General features: G+C 42.6%; 1 protein-coding gene, 1 long non-coding RNA gene and 1 pseudogene across 2 annotated transcripts; all 3 read left to right on the top strand.

The window, feature by feature from the left end:
* Window positions 1-264: 264 nt before the first annotated feature.
* LOC125506665 lies at window positions 265-8,601 on the top strand (the record flags this gene model as incomplete). Its single annotated transcript, XM_048671428.1, has 18 exons — window positions 265-398; window positions 785-937; window positions 1,046-1,130; window positions 1,660-1,762; window positions 1,844-1,928; window positions 2,346-2,429; window positions 2,512-2,541; window positions 2,627-2,730; window positions 3,705-3,810; window positions 5,002-5,423; window positions 5,638-5,719; window positions 5,887-6,063; window positions 6,134-6,187; window positions 6,925-7,017; window positions 7,107-7,172; window positions 7,282-7,328; window positions 7,458-8,129; window positions 8,364-8,601. Coding segments are annotated over exons 2-18 (2,565 nt in total), but the record flags the coding sequence as incomplete, so codon positions are not given.
* A 101-nt stretch (window positions 8,602-8,702) lies between these two features.
* On the top strand, window positions 8,703-9,487 carry LOC125507309. The gene is made up of 2 exons (XR_007282876.1): window positions 8,703-8,864; window positions 9,080-9,487. It is a non-coding gene; the product is annotated as an uncharacterized LOC125507309 (long non-coding RNA).
* A 1,588-nt stretch (window positions 9,488-11,075) lies between these two features.
* The window catches only part of LOC125506664, a 106,352-nt pseudogene continuing 101,828 nt past the window's right edge, over window positions 11,076-15,599 (top strand).

The raw sequence follows: 15,599 nt of genomic DNA, 5'->3' as shown, positions 1-15,599 counted from the left end.
GATCTCCTCCCACGTGATAACATGCAACCCCACGGCATGGCGTTGATGCACATGGAGCAAGCAACTTCCGTGCAGTAAAGGTGGACCACCAGCATAGAGAAGAGAAAAAGAAACGACCTGCACGGACGATCAGACGAATTAAAATTGTCGAATCATACGGCGTACGCGCGACCGGCCAAAACTTTGGGCCGGTGCGCCGGCGCCTATCAGTCGCCTTTTTTTTAAAAAAGGAGATGACCTTTTTTTAGAACTCTTGAGAGGACGTGAGGGCTCTGTTTCGAATTTTTCAATTGACGGATGGCGTTTTCGTAAAAACAAAACCTTCCCCCGAATCCCCTCTCCCTCTCTCGCGGCGGCGTCATATCGAGCGGCGGCGGCGGCGCGACGGCGAGTCGTAGGTCAGTGCCTCCTCTCATCTACCTCCCCGGGGTACCCTGCCCCCCCCCCCCTCTCTCTCTTTCTCTCTCTCTCTCTCTGCGCGAGCGGCGGCGGAGGTGGCACCGGAGAGCGGGGGGCGGCGGGGGCCGAGAACGGAGACCGGTCGTGCAGCGCCGCCCGCGGCCCGCACGTGCAACCTGGCGCCATAGCCGTTATCGCAACATCGTTCGCTCCCTGCCCCTCCCCCTGTCCGCGCAGCATTTTTCTCACCTCTGACTGATGCGACTCTGTAATGGACACTACTGTATCCCAAGCTCAAACTTTTTCAGCTTATACGATGAACATGAAATTAGCTCCAGGCGATTCTGAACTATAATCCCTAGCTCATATGGCATGCGTTTTGCAGGGTTTGATGCTCTGAGGTTTCTCCGGCGTCGGCGCCATGGCTCCGCATTACCAGGCCACCACCCTGATTGCCTCCCCGTCCTATCCAGACGCCATCACTTGGTCAAGCGACAACTTGGTGGCTGTTGCCTCGGGCCACATCGTCACTATCCTGGTACGCGCAATTTCAGCACCCCATTGTGCTGCATTCACTTCCACTTCAGCATTATGATGATAATCAGTCTGTTGGATTGACCTTGCATTCATTATGTTTTCCTTCTAGAACCCAGCAGCACTTGATGGGCCTCGCGGACTCGTTGTGCTTCGCCCTAGAGATCCTTTTCCCATCGGAGTGGTTAGCAGGGAAGGTAGGTCCCATGTTGAATGTGTATTGTACATGTTATAAAAGAGTGCTCATGCAGTTTGATAGGCACAATGGGGTGAAATAATTATTTCATCCTGAGAGTCTTTTGATTATGGTTGCATGGTCATTATAATAAAGCTTGTGAGAATTCAACTCGTAGTGTTAGTTTGGACACATCGTAAGCAATTTGACATTTTGAAACGAGGAATTCAGTCAGTGCTTTTGTTGAGATCGCCGAGGGCCAACTGCCCAACTCCAAAGGATGATGATGATGATTAATATACCGACTTGTTTCAATCTGTCCGAAATATTGAAGATTGTTCAGTTGTTCAGTAGTACAGTAAGAATTTGTTAACATCGATATTAGAGTGAGAACAGGATATTCTAGTATGCTGTTCTAATGAAGTGAAAATACCACTTGTTTGGGACGGACTACAGTGAAAGTATTTGGATGACATTTAAGAAGTCGCCTACTTAACGACAATTGAAAACAGTAATTTTTGTTTCATTTGAAATCTTCTCATCATTTGCAGATCTCTTTGAACCAAGTTTAGTACCAACATCCTTAGCGCGTGATACTGAACCATGTGCACGGTCTGTTTCATGGTCTCAGCAAGGATTTGCTCCTAATTCTGGGTAATTTCTGTTGACTGATATATTAGATTCATGTATTCATCTTTTTGCCTAATATTTTTGTTTAATGGATCATTATTTCAGTTGTTTGTTGGCTGTCTGTACTGTTGATGGTCACGTGAATCTTTACCGTCGGCCAGTTTCTGAATTTTGTGATGATTGGGTTAAGGTAAACCTGTTTGGCTAAAGTAGTTCATATTAAGGCATCTGGAGTTAGAATCGGTACCCACCATATTTCTCATTTTTCTGTATACTTGGGACTAAAGTTTGCATGATCCTTATGCATATGGACCCTATAATAATTTATTTATATCAATACCTCACCATTAACAGCTTCATCTAGTTTGCAGTCAAGTTTTATATGTTGATACCTTTTTTTAACCTGTTACAAACAAGAAACTTGTACATTACAATTTTTGGGTCATAATATTTTTCACTTTTATTAAATCTTGCACAAGTTTGTTCTTGCCAAAGTTAATATTTCCTGTTTTCATTTCAATTTTATTTTCTTCTGTCATTGTGGAGTTATCACTTGGTCTAGGCCGCATCTACAATTATGCTCATCAACTCCTAATTGGTTGGTTAGGTTGCGGATATATCTCAATTGTTGTTTAACTATTACCAAAATATTAACTTCGGAGAGGATGATGGTCCAGATTCATTTCCTCAGGTACGCTCCCTTCCACCTGAGCACTGAGGTTTCCCTGATTATTGTAGAATTTTGTTGTTGACAGTTTTCTGTCATACATTAGGAAAAGGCAAATATTGACCACGCTCCTCAGGTATGCTCCCTTCCACTTGAACACTGTGAGTGGTTTTCTTGATTATCATAGAATATCATCATGATTTTTTCCCTTCGTATATTAGGAAAAGTTAAATAACAAGCACACACTGGACACAGGATACGCCGATGAATTGCAAGAACCTCTTTCTCGCAGGGGTCCTGGACGGAGAAAAAGGAAGCCAGTAAGGTGAATGGTACTGTCTGTTAAATCATCAAAGCTTTACAATTTTCACTGAAAAACATAACCAAGTTCTGAAATAACAAGATAATCCAAAGGGGTTAGTTCAAGAAAAATGATTAGATTGATTCACATGCTTTAGTGGCTCGGTGACGGGAAAGTAGTTTGTGTGAAAAGATTTGCATGCCAGTACAGTTCTAGATCATATTAACAGTGACTGTAGAGAAATATGGGTTTAGAAGTTTGCTCTGGGCCACACACTTTCAACACTTGTTTTCTGGGAGACAGATTATACCTTTATTGCGTTTGGCATTTTCTCTGTGAGTGAAGTCCAGTGCTTAGTGATCAATGTTGGCCTCCAATCATAAGAAGTTAGTAGATTGCAGTAACAGAGCACCACCGTTTTGCAAAGCCCTTATATCTAAGGAGCTCGAAAAGGAATGACCACACCACAGTATCTAAGGCTTTAGCTATGTCGAGCTTCAGCAATAAGCATTGACATCTCTTTTGGTAGAATTGAGAAGGAGCATTCAAAGTTTACAAAGCACCTAAAGCTGGCTCATTATATAAAGGAATGTATGTCACCTTGCGTGGTTATAAATCTACACTGCAATGGGAAAGCTATGCACGTTTTTCTGTTGTAGTATTGATAGTTAATCTGAGAAATAAGGTAAGCCAAGCTAAGGGTGCACGACATTGCTAAAAATCTATTCATCTTAGCTATTATCTAGTACCAACTGTGATATATCAGCCTCATCTACCACACATACATAAGGTACATAGGGGTGTTCGGTTTCAACTTTCAAACCCATCATGCCACATTTCTACTAGCATATGTTTTGGTCTTTAACTGATTTATTTTATTTTCATTAGAAATGCCAACATTTGTTGGTGGCCTTCTAGCATTCTTATATTGTGCCTGAACGACCATTCAAAATAAGTGTGTCCTGAATTTATTTGAAGTGGATTTTGACTGATAGCAGAGTTGAAGGCTATGTTTATGATGATGATGATGGAGATGATACTTCAAAGGATGCAGACTTCTCTCTGAATCCATGCCCTGCATTAACGAAGATACCTGTGAAAAAGGTAGTTTTCACATGTAGGATTATGTTCAGTTTAACTCGATTTATTTGAGAAATTTGACAAAATGACAGAGTTTTTCTTTGACTTTGCTTCAAAGGCACATGTTCCATTGTCTTTGCCAAAATGACACATATTTGGATGACAAGTACACAAAATGACACAGTTTGTGCTTTTTTCTTTCTTCTCATTTTTGTGTTTTAGGGCCAGATGTCAGACTTTGTTAGATGAATATGCCCTCTGGTCTAACTCCCTGTGCATGTCCTGATCAAATCGATCAGAACCGGTTTTAGAAGCGATCGGATTGATCAAAATCGATCGACTCCTCTCCTCGCCTTTCCCCGGCCGCCCCTTACCTTGTTCCACCCCTCGCTGCTGCCTACCCGCTGCCTCGCCGCGTCCCTCCCTCTAGCTTGTCGCCGTCCCTCCTCTGTCTGTCTCGGCCGGTGGTACCTGAAACTAGGCCGTGCTGCGGCTGCCCCGGAGCAGGTGAGGCTTGGGTGCTGTGGTGGACTGGGAGGCTGGGAGCAGCCGACAGGCGAGGGGCGTGCTGAGGTGCCCCTCCCAGCCGTCCGTTTCTGTGTGTGCTGAGGACGGTGGCGACTTGTAGGTTCTGCCAACTTGTGCATTGGTGGTGCAACTGGCCCCAGCCAGGCGCTGCTTGCTCTGCTCACTGGACGTACTTGTAGGCTGTTGGTGTTTGGCTGTTGCTCCTTATCTGTAGCAGCGAGCGTAGCAGCTGCTTGCTGCCTGTTGTCTTTTGGATTTCATCAACATTTTGGCAATGTAATTAATTGTATCGTTTGCTGTTCATGAGATGAGTGATGCCGGGGTAAAGCCCAGCAGCACAACTCCTCTCTGGTCTTTCTTCTCTCCAGGTTGCACGTACGGGCCCTAATTGATCGATCTGTCTTTTTTAGATCGAAATGGGAGCAGGCTACTGCAAAAATACCAGGAACATTTTCGTCCTAAAAACTCTGACATGTGACCTCAGAATGAAAAAGAAAAACACTGTGTCATTTTGTCTAACTGTCATCCAAATATGTGCCATTCTGGCAAAGGACAATGAAAGGTGTGCTTCTAGAGCAAAGGCATAGGAAAGTGCGTCATTTTGTCAATTCTTCTTATTTTTAACTCACATACATGGTTGTCTTTTATCTGATTCTGGATTTAAATTTGGCTCAATTGTGATTCCAGATTGACATGCCTGTGCGTGAAATGGCTGTCGTAACTGCGCAAGCTGGCTCACAAAATACCAAAGCATTCTCTTGCAATGGAGAAACCAAACTTCTTCCTCTGATCACAGCAAAACAATATTCACGTCGCAATGCACTTTTGTCTTCTCTCGTAGTTGCATGGTCACCAGTTTTGCCATCACACAACACCATTTCTCGTTGGTGCATTCTTTCTGTTGGCTCAAAGTCTGGGGATGTTTCATTTTGGAAAATATATAAGCCCGAGCACTACACAATAGATGTTTGCACTGTTATCAAAGATCCAATATTCGTTGGGGTTCTTCAAGCTCATAATTCATCGGTTTGTGCCATGAGCTGGGAAGTTTCATGTTCAAGATCTTCAAAGTCTCCATTGCTTTTAGCAACTGGATGCTCGGATGGAAGGTAAGCACATTTGTACTTATTCTTTGTAAATGTTGCAACCTTATCATTTGTCTCTAAATGGTTTCATTGAGCTTGATTCATGACATGTGGAAAAGGATAACTATGTTTAATTAATTAAATAAGATGTTTCGTGCTATTTCGCAAAGAAGTCCTGGATACTAGATCAGCAGCATAGAACCTGCGCGATCAATGATTTTCCATGAGCTTTTTTCAGTGTGAAGATATGGTCAGGTGATATCGAAGGATTGAATCAATGTACAGATGCGAAAGAAGTGTCATTTTCGTTAGTTGCAGAGGTACATATTAAGCAACATCTTGTACCTGTGTTTATATTTTGATGCATATAGGTGGATATTCGACCCTAATTGATGCAACTCCAATGAATATAGGCATGCTTGTCTTTAGCTTTATTGTTGTGGCTGCTCTAATTATATACTCAATTCTGAAATGTTCCTCTCTTCAGGTGACCACTAATTCATCAGCTCCTGTCTCATCAATTTCATTGTCCACACCAGCTCAGCCTCGACGTGAGGTTAATTTGGCAGTTGGAAGAGTATCTGGATCACTGGAAACATGGATATTGGACCTGTGCAGCAACAAAGTTGAGAATAGCAGTGAATGTCATGCACATGATCGAGTGGTAAAATTTCATTGTAGTTGAATGTCTTTTCTCTCCAATAAAATTCAACTAATTGTCAACATTACCATAGGTGACAGGTTTATCATGGGGTTTAGATGGCCACTGTTTATACAGCTGCAGTCAGGTGCATTAACTTGTCACAACTCTGATTATTCCTTCTGATTGTGGTAGGGTAAAAAAAATCATGAAATTGTGTCCTCTGCTACCCTTGGCTCCTCCTAGCCGGTCCCTTAGCTCCCCCAGGGAGCAGCAATACTACTATCTGAAGTCCTAACAAAATTTGTTACTATGGTAGTATGGGTAGTATGTGCTGATTTGGTTGTTAAAGTTACTGAAACGCTCCAAATATGCTAGAATTAACAACATAATCGTTACTAATATTGTGAGATGGATACTGATGTCAACTGACATCCAATACCATGTGAACATCCCATGTCAATGCCATCATATGACATGTTGCTATGGCATGTTGGAAGTTATTCCAAGCTAAAAGGCTAGTTAACCACTTGACCTAGTTATGGATAATTAGTCAATGACCGCTGTCTTGGTCCCTTGACATATGTTGTATTAGTACTGTTGGCTATGTACTAATAGTACTGTGCTTATCCTGATAGTACCTTTTTGGTACTGTTATTCAAGCTTTGTTTCAAACTTGTAACTGCTAAACATTTACAAGTCCCTTTAGATGTCTTATGTATTTGATGGAGTTAGTTTAGTTTTTCACAAATATGCTTCTAATAATAACTCCCTTGTCCATGTCCTTTTCTTGCACCTGAATTGTATTATACTGCACAGTATTATTTTGTGTCATCCTAAACTTTGCTTTTCATGCGGATTCTGCAAATTTTCCATCTTTATCAGGATAATTCTGCACGCTGTTGGATCTTTGAAAAAAATCAACTTGAAGAAGTTCCCGTGCACACAAATTTCCCAGAGCTAAAAGAATCAATAGATGTAAAACTGAGACTCCTCGCTGACCTTCGTTTTTTTCCTGAATGTGTGAGCTTGTATCATACTAACTGGTATCTCAAATGTTCATGCAGCTCTCAGTAGTATCTCATCAATGCTTTGGTCTTACACTTGCACCTGGAGAAGTAATGATTGCTGTGGTATGCTGTTGGTTGTTCCTTAAATCTGACATATGTTGCTCAACTGCGACTTGTGCACTTGAGCTTGTGTACATACGCTACACCAATTGATGGATATCGTCTCTTTCAGGTCCGCAGCTTGGATCCAAATATGCTAGATCAGATGTATCAAGCCAGGTATTATTTATGAGCTTAGTATAGGAAGTACTGGAGTCTTGTAATAGAAATCTTCATGTATTGACTGCTTTGGGATAAAAGTCCATCATCAATTCATCATGGTAACGTTTTGGTGAACAAAAACAACAGGACACAAAAGGCAGTGGTTGAGTTCATTTGGATTGGTGGTCAGTTCCTTGGCATTCCACTAAACAAGGACATTTATATCTCCAACAAACAATCTGCAAAGTCATCCGAGACTAACTTCTTATGGTGGGGTTCCAACGTTCTTTGGTCATTGAAGAATTATGAAAAATGTGAAACTGGACTTGTCTTATGGGACGTCATAGCTGCTTTACAAGTGCTCATGAAATCCGCACCAGCATTTCTGGAGACACTAATGCATAAATGGGTCTCAGATTTGTTTTCAGATGATCAACAACGTGTTTCTATCGATAACCTGTGTCAGTGTAGAAAGGACATGATGTCCAATGTCAGCTCGCGGAAGCTACACCTGCTGAATATCATTTGTAGGAAAGTAATGCTTCGTGATCCTGCTGGAGAAAATGGTAATAGGACGTCAACTGATTTGTGGAGCAGTCTTCTGTTGAGCAGCGAAAGAGAGCTACGAGAGAGACTTGTGGCTTTCACTTTTGCTGCTGTCTTGAATCAAAAGTCATATTTTCTCAAGGGCACATGTGCTGAAAACATGTGGTTCCCTGTTGGCGTTGCCCAGATGCGTTCTTGGGTGTCTATGAACAGTGGAGGAGTGCATAATCAGCTCAGGTCTCTCAGTTCGACAATTAAACGTCTTGGTAGCAGGTATTCAGTTTTGCTAGATTTATTGTTCATCTACTCTATAAGCTGATTTCACTACTTCAAGGAGCTAAAGTAATCTACTCCCTCTGTCCCATAATATAAGAACGTTTCTAACACTACACTAGTGTCAAAAACGTTCTTATATTATGGGACGGAGGGAGTATTAGTTTTGTCAGTTCATTGAACTGTAAAATTGGGCATTCAGTATATCTGCTCTAAATTGTTTTTCTGTTGCAGGATCAACTCTGTGTGTGAATACTCAGCTAAAGAAACCTGTGCCTATTGCTCCGCACCGGTTCACTTCGAGTCACCTGACATAGCCTTGTGTGGAAGTGTCGATCCTGCTATTGTTCCCACCGAAAGGCACAAGCTGTCAAGATGTGCAGCATCGATGCGCTTATGTTCTGTTCTGGAACCAACCTGGTACTGTGTATGTTGTGGAGGAATGGTTGATAAGCTTGCATGCCTGCAGGTCGACTCTAGAGGATCCCCGGGTACCGAGCTCGAATTCGCCCTATAGTGAGTCGTATTACAATTCACTGGCCGTCGTTTTACAACGTCGTGACTGGGAAAACCCTGCAGAGGTTGATGCCAGAGTTCCTGCTCTCCGTCTCCCCCGTATAAAAGCTAGTGGGACTCTTTTGCTCAAGTGCACGTCGTCTCTTTTTGCATTATTGTGCGTTTTGTTCTTTATTCCTAGAGGCTGCCAAAAAAGGATCGGAAGCAACGTCATCCTGTGTAAGTCCTGAATTTCTTTTATCTATCTGTTTAAATTATTGAGCTCCAAACACCCTTTTAACACATGATTAGGAAGTTTTTACGGAATATGACCAGGAACAATATGAGCTTTATCTTCCGTGCAGCATGCAGATTATATTACTCTACTTTTTAATAGACCTGTTATTAAGCTTTTGGTTGATTGTGGCACTGAGTTTCTTATAATGGTATTTCAGCGACAGCATGATTGTTCTTGGGGAGATGCTTGTTTTGAATCTTATGTTGGTCAGCGCGTGCAGTGGCATCTGTAGCTTCGGTAGAGATCGAGGAAGAGCCAGATAGTCTAAAGGCAAAAGGAAATGGCTCAATAGAAGACAGCGGTGCACAATCTTCATGTCCCATGCTGGAACATGACCCATAGTTGCCGTGTTAGACAAGAGGCCTGGCTTGTTATCATGCTGTACATATTAATGTTTGCTTTTTTTTTTCCTTTTGTCGACGGTCCAAATGGCTTCTAGGACTCGTAACTGGTCAAGTGTTTTAGCATACGGTGTTCACAAGATTAGTTTCCATTGCTGAGCCGTGGACATAAGAGTTCATGTCTCGATTTATAAGATTTTATAGGGTTTTCATGTCTTGATTTATATGATTTGTCATTTTAGCTTTTTGTGAGGCTGTGCTTCAGATTGTTGGTTACTTACATATAATCGTCAAGCAGCGTGTAAATTTGGCAAAAAATTGCGGATAGGCTGCTAGCGAGGGACTGGCCTCACCCTGCTCGCTGCATGTTGTGTGACCAAGTTGCCGAGACGGCGGCCCATCTCATGATTCTTTTGCTAAGGAGATTTGGCATGCTTCTCCAGAACCGACGACAAGGCGTCCAACTTTGCCTTGAGTACCATTTCCATCTTGGATTGGTGGCCTAAGTCTCTGGTAGCATATGTGGCATGGAACCTTTGGACGGAACGCAATCGCCGTAGTTTTGAGGGGGAGAGATGCTCCTCGGAAACAGTTGCGGACATGGCAAGAGATGAGATTTCGCTGTTTTGGGAGGCTATCAATTGAGGCCTGCCCATCTGTGTTTTATTCTGTTCTTGTTATTTTTCTGGGTCATTTCCTATTTTGCTTCAGTTTGAGGCCTCTTTTGGTATAGGGTAGGAAAATCATAGGAATAGGAAAGTTATAGGAAATGAGATGACATGTACCTCAAATCCTATGAGGCCTCTTTTGGTTCATAGGATAGGATTATCATAGGAATAGGAATTTTGTAGGAAATGAGATGGCATGTATCTCAAATCTTATGAGTAGGAATAGGAAACGAGATGTCATTTGGTTGACACCAAAGAAATTTTTCCATTGAGTCTAGGCTCATTTTTATTTTCCTATGAAATGTGGAGGATAGGAATCAATCCTATGTAGGAATAGGAATCTATTCCTATGAACCAAAGGGCTCTAAAGGAAAAAATCCTATAAGAATCCTATCCTCTAAAATTCCTATGAAATTCCTCTAAACTAAAGGAGGCCTGAGTAGGAATAGAAAAGGAGATGCTCTTTGGTTTACATCATATGATTTTTTCCATTGAGTCTAGACTAATGTTTATTTTCCTATGAAATGTGGAGGATAGGAAGAATTCCTCCACAGGAATAGGATTTCATTCCTACAAACCAAAGGGCTCTAAAGGAATTTTTTCTACAGAAATCCTATTCTATGAAATTCCTACAAGATTCCTCTAAACCAAAGAAGGCCTGAGTTTTGTGTGCTTTGCCTGTATCCTGTGGTTCAGCGGCATTGTTTTGTACTGATGTTTGGGGCCTTGGTCCATACCCCTTCCCCTTCTTTATGAAATTGGCAGTGCCCCTGCCGTTGCCTGTAAAAAATTTGGCCAAAAATAGTACTCCCTCCGTCCTATAATATAAAAACGTTTTTTTACACTACACTAGTGTAAAAAATGTTTTTATATTATGAGACGGAGGGAGTATTGTAGTATAACATATATACAGATGTGAGGAGGTTTGTTCGATTTTGGAGGATCATAATCCCCCATCTGCCGGGAGTACTATCTTATTTTGTGCTACTTATGCTGGAATGTTTAAAGACTGCTCCGGTAATTGAATAGTGACTTTGACAGTGCAGGCAGGCAAGTAATCTAGATCTAGCGGCTGGTGGCTCCTAACATCTAGTGTCTGGCCACAGAATTGTATGAACCCTGAAGGACTTTGACCGTAGGCTCTATGGTATGGCCAAAAACATCTCTAGATTACTGCCGGTTGAGTGGTGTCAGTTGCAGCAACAGAACCGGCCATGTCATCAAGCTCCGTCTATGCAATACAAGTCCGTGAATCGATGGGCGCGGTGATGCTAATTCATTGTTCGGCGAGATAAGTCCCTCTCTGCTTTCCTTGAAGCATGTAGAGCACATGGATCTTGGCATGAACTGCTTGCTAGGGCCAAACACCCACATTCCTCTGTTCTTGGGCTCCATGGAGAACCTGAGACATCTTAGCCTCTCTGGGGTGCCATTTACTGGTAGAATTCCTTGTCAGTTTGGTAACATGTGCAGCATCTTGACCTTGGTCAGGATGATTATTCTGAAATGTACTCAACGAACATCATCTGGTTAACAAAGCTACCTTATTGAGCGGAATAAATCTCTCGAGTATAGCTGACCGGCCTCGTACCTTGAATATCGTTCCATCTCTAAGTGTTACCAACCTTGCTGAATGTTCACTTGATACTACACAATCGCTTCCCTTCCTCTTTTTTTTTTTCTGAATGTATCGCTTCCCTTCCTTAACCTCACGAAACTTGAGAAGCTTGATCTGTCCTTGAATTATTTAGACCACTCAATTGTGCCAAGTTGGTTTTGGAAAGTGACGAGTCTGAAATACCTCAGTCTTGGTGGGAACCAGTTATTTGGAGAATTTTCGGACGCACTAGGAAACATGACGTCACTCAGGGTACTTGATTTGTCAAACAACAATCTAAATAGAACTGGAAACCTTCAAAATCTTCTTAAAAACCTTCGCTGTTTGCAAATCCTTGCCCTCTCTGAAAATGTTATGAATGAAGATATAGTGGTGTTGATGGAGGGGTTGCTGCAATGTGCACATGAAAAGTTGCTGGTTTAGAGGACTTTAAAGCACTGATGGAGGACAAACTTTGTGATTGGTTTTGGAATACATTTTCACAGACAGATACATTTGTGAAAATATTTTGCTATGGGGAATCTCTGAACTTGACTTTAAAGCACTGTTTAGAGGACAACCTTTGTGATTGGTTTTGGAATACATTTTCACAGACAGATACATTTTCACAGACGGCTCTTGACATCTCTAATAACCAAATAAGTGGCAGCTTGCCAACACATCTAGATGGCATGTCTTTTAAAAGACTCTACCTAAGTTCAAACCAGCTCACCGGTTCAATGCCTTGGTTGCTGACAAATATCAACAGGTTCGACATCTCCAACAATAACTTTTCAGGACTGATACCTTCACATTTTGACGCTCCCCGGCTTCAAATGTTGCTTATCTATTCAAATCGAATTGGTGGGTACATCCCAGAATCTACAGTTATTGAGCCTAGATTTGTCGCACAATGTTTTGGCGGGTGAAATTTCTCAATGTTTTGACATGCAAAAAATACAATTTCTTCTGTCCGGTAACAACAGAAAATTCTCGGCATTTTTGCAGATTCACAGATTTGGAGTTTTGGATCTTGCATGGAACAAGTTGTCTGGAAGATTGCATACATGGATAGGAGATCTGGGGAAATTATGTTTGTACTTTGGACCACACTGCAATTTTTTCTGATATTCCAGTCAACGTAGCAAGCCTTATGTACAAGAAAAAAAAAGCATTCTACACAAAACAGCATCGCACCTGAAAATATGCTATTAGCGCGCTATAGCGTGCTATTAGACATTGTACACTGATCAATTTAGCGAGACAACTCTCTACACACTGCTGGAATTTAGTCTATTTTGGGCAGCCCAATAACTATTTCAGAAATTCCTAATAAATCCTAGAGGCCCACTTAGCCCATTTGTGCAAGGCAAGGGATACTACTAAAGTTTAGTCCCACATTGCTAGTTTAGTGGGAGTTGGACCTCCTTATAAGGGAGGTTCTTTCCCCACTTGTATGAGCATGAGAACAAGAGGGATATCCACGCGCGCTCCTCCTCCGCCGCCCGCCTCGTCACGGGTTGCGGGAATGAGCCGAGCCGATATCTAAATTTTTGCCACGCACTACGGGTATACGAAAGGTCACACGGAAGCTGAAAAGATTTTTTGTGAAAGTGGAGTTCGAATGCGAACGGTGCAGCCCTTCGGCTACTGGCTGTTCGCTTCATCTCCGTCTCTTCGTTTCGCCTCCCGTCGCTGCCCTCTCGCCTCCTTCTCTTGCGCCTAAAAAAGGGAGGTCACTCCTCCCAGAGAGACGCACCAGAACTACTCCTTCCCTCGCCATCGGTTCCATCACTGAGCTGATGTTGTCTTCCTCATCCCGACTTGCGGCGTGCACCACACGTCGGGACAGTAGGCCTCCGAGACCGCACCTTTTGAGTTCTGTATGGGAGAAGGGTGATAAGGTTTTTGGGGAGCGCTCAACGCGACTACTGGCTGCTTCATCACGGACGATCCGGTCGCCGACGACTACTTCCCCGACGTCCATGACCTCCTCGACGACATGGCAGGCGAGGACACCGACCCCAAGTCCAGCGCTTCTGCAGCTGCTGTGCCGTACGTGCTCTTCTCCTTTCTATTAGAAGTCCTGCTACAGTTCTTGGCTCTAGTTTCTGCCCTACGTATGTTAGGTTTTATGTCGTTTAAGCAACTTCATCTAGTGTCTGTTCTAGATGTGTTTAGCTCAAGTTCATATATGCAGACGATGTTTATCTTCTCTCTGTCAGATTGCATGACTTGCTTTATATTTGCTATATTAGTCATGCTTTATCTAGTATTTCCGCTAGCAAAATTATTTGGTAAATTGCTTATATTTCCAACAATCCAAAAACCTTATTATAGGCAATTTACACCAAGTGGTTTTGCTGCTTCCATGAGACCTCCTATATTTGAGGGTATCCACTATAAGAGGTGGCGCGTGAGAGCAGTCTTATGGTTTCAAACCATGAGTTGCTATGACGCCACTCTCGGCAAACCTGAAGGAGAGCTTGATGCTCAACAGGCACAAGCTTTTCAGAAAATGGATACACTGTTTAAAGCTGCTCTCTTGAGTGTTCTTGGTGAGAATATAGTTGATGCTTATGCGTCAATTGATAATGGAAAAGATATGTGGGATGCACTCGAGGCCAAGTTTGGGGTCTCGGATGCCGACACTGAGCTGTACATCATGGTGCAATTCTATGATTACAGGATGACTGAAGATCGCTCCGTGGTTGAGCAGGCTCATGAAATACAGTCATTTGCTAGAGAACTTGAGCACTTCAACTGCATGCTACCGGACAAGTTTGTTGCCGGGGGTATCATCACTAAGCTTCCTCCTTCGTGGAGGAACTTTGCTACCTTACTGAAGCATAAGAGACAGGAGTTTTCCGTTCCGGATCTCATTGGTACTCTTGATGTGGAAGAAAAGGCGAGAGCAAAGGACACACGTGCTCGAGGTATTGAGGGAGGATCTAGTGCCAATTTGGTACAGAAGAAGAACTTCCAGCCCCACAAGTTCAAGAACAAGGGCAAGTTTGATGGTAAAGCAAAGTTTGATGGGAAGAAAAAGGCTGTGCAACACATGAACTTCAAAAAGAAGAATGACAAGAAGAAAGGTGCTTGTCATGTGTGTGGGGATCCTGATCATTGGGCTCCTAGTTGCCCTAATCGCTATAACAAGCGTCATCCTGGGAAAGGCGGCAAGACCGCTAATGTTGTCATTGGAGACACTGACATGAAGGATGATGGGTATGGTATATTTCCCACTATTCTTTCAGTATGTCATTCTCCTGATTGGTTGATTGACACGTGTGCTACTGTGCATGTATGCGGTGATATTTCCATGTTTTCGTCTTATCAGACCGCAAGGACTTCAACCGTGCTGATGGGTAACGGTTCAAGTGCTTCTGATCGTGGTGTTGGCACGGTCGATCTGAAGTTTACTTCGGGGAAGATCGTGCGGCTGAAGAACGCAAATTATGTCCCCTCCGCCAATAAAAATATTGTTAGCGGATCTCTTTTGTGTAGAGATGGCTATAAGCTTGTCTTTGAGTCGAATAAATTTGTAATATCCAAGTATGGAACCTTTGTTGGTAAAGGCTATGAGTCAGGAGGCCTGTTTCGTTTATCCTTGTCAGACGTTTGCAATAAAGTTGTTAATCATGTTTGCAACAATAGTGAATCAAATGTGTGGCATTCACGTCTTTGTCATGTTAACTTTGGTTGCATGTCGCGACTAGCGAAGTTGAACTTAATCCCTAGTTTCACCACTGTCAAGGGATCTAAGTGTCAAGTTTGTGTGCAAGCTAAGCAACCTCGTAAGTCTCACACGACTGCGGAAACGAGAAATCTTGCACCACTAGAACTCATACATTCAGATCTATGTGAAATGAATGGTGTTTTGACAAAAGGTGGAAAGAAATATTTCATGACGTTAATTGATGACTCCACTAGATATTGCCGTGTGTATCTTCTGAAATCTAAGGATGAGGCTTTGAACTTTTTCAAGATCTATAAAGCTGAAGTGGAAAACCAACTTGATCGAAAAATCAAGATGCTTAGGTCCGACCGTGGTGGAGAGTATTTTTCCAA

The sequence above is a fragment of the Triticum urartu genome, chromosome 5 (genome assembly GCF_003073215.2).
Source record: "Triticum urartu cultivar G1812 chromosome 5, Tu2.1, whole genome shotgun sequence".
In the NCBI taxonomy this organism is placed as follows: Eukaryota; Viridiplantae; Streptophyta; class Magnoliopsida; order Poales; family Poaceae; genus Triticum; species Triticum urartu.
This window is presented reverse-complemented; position numbering and strand designations above follow the sequence as displayed.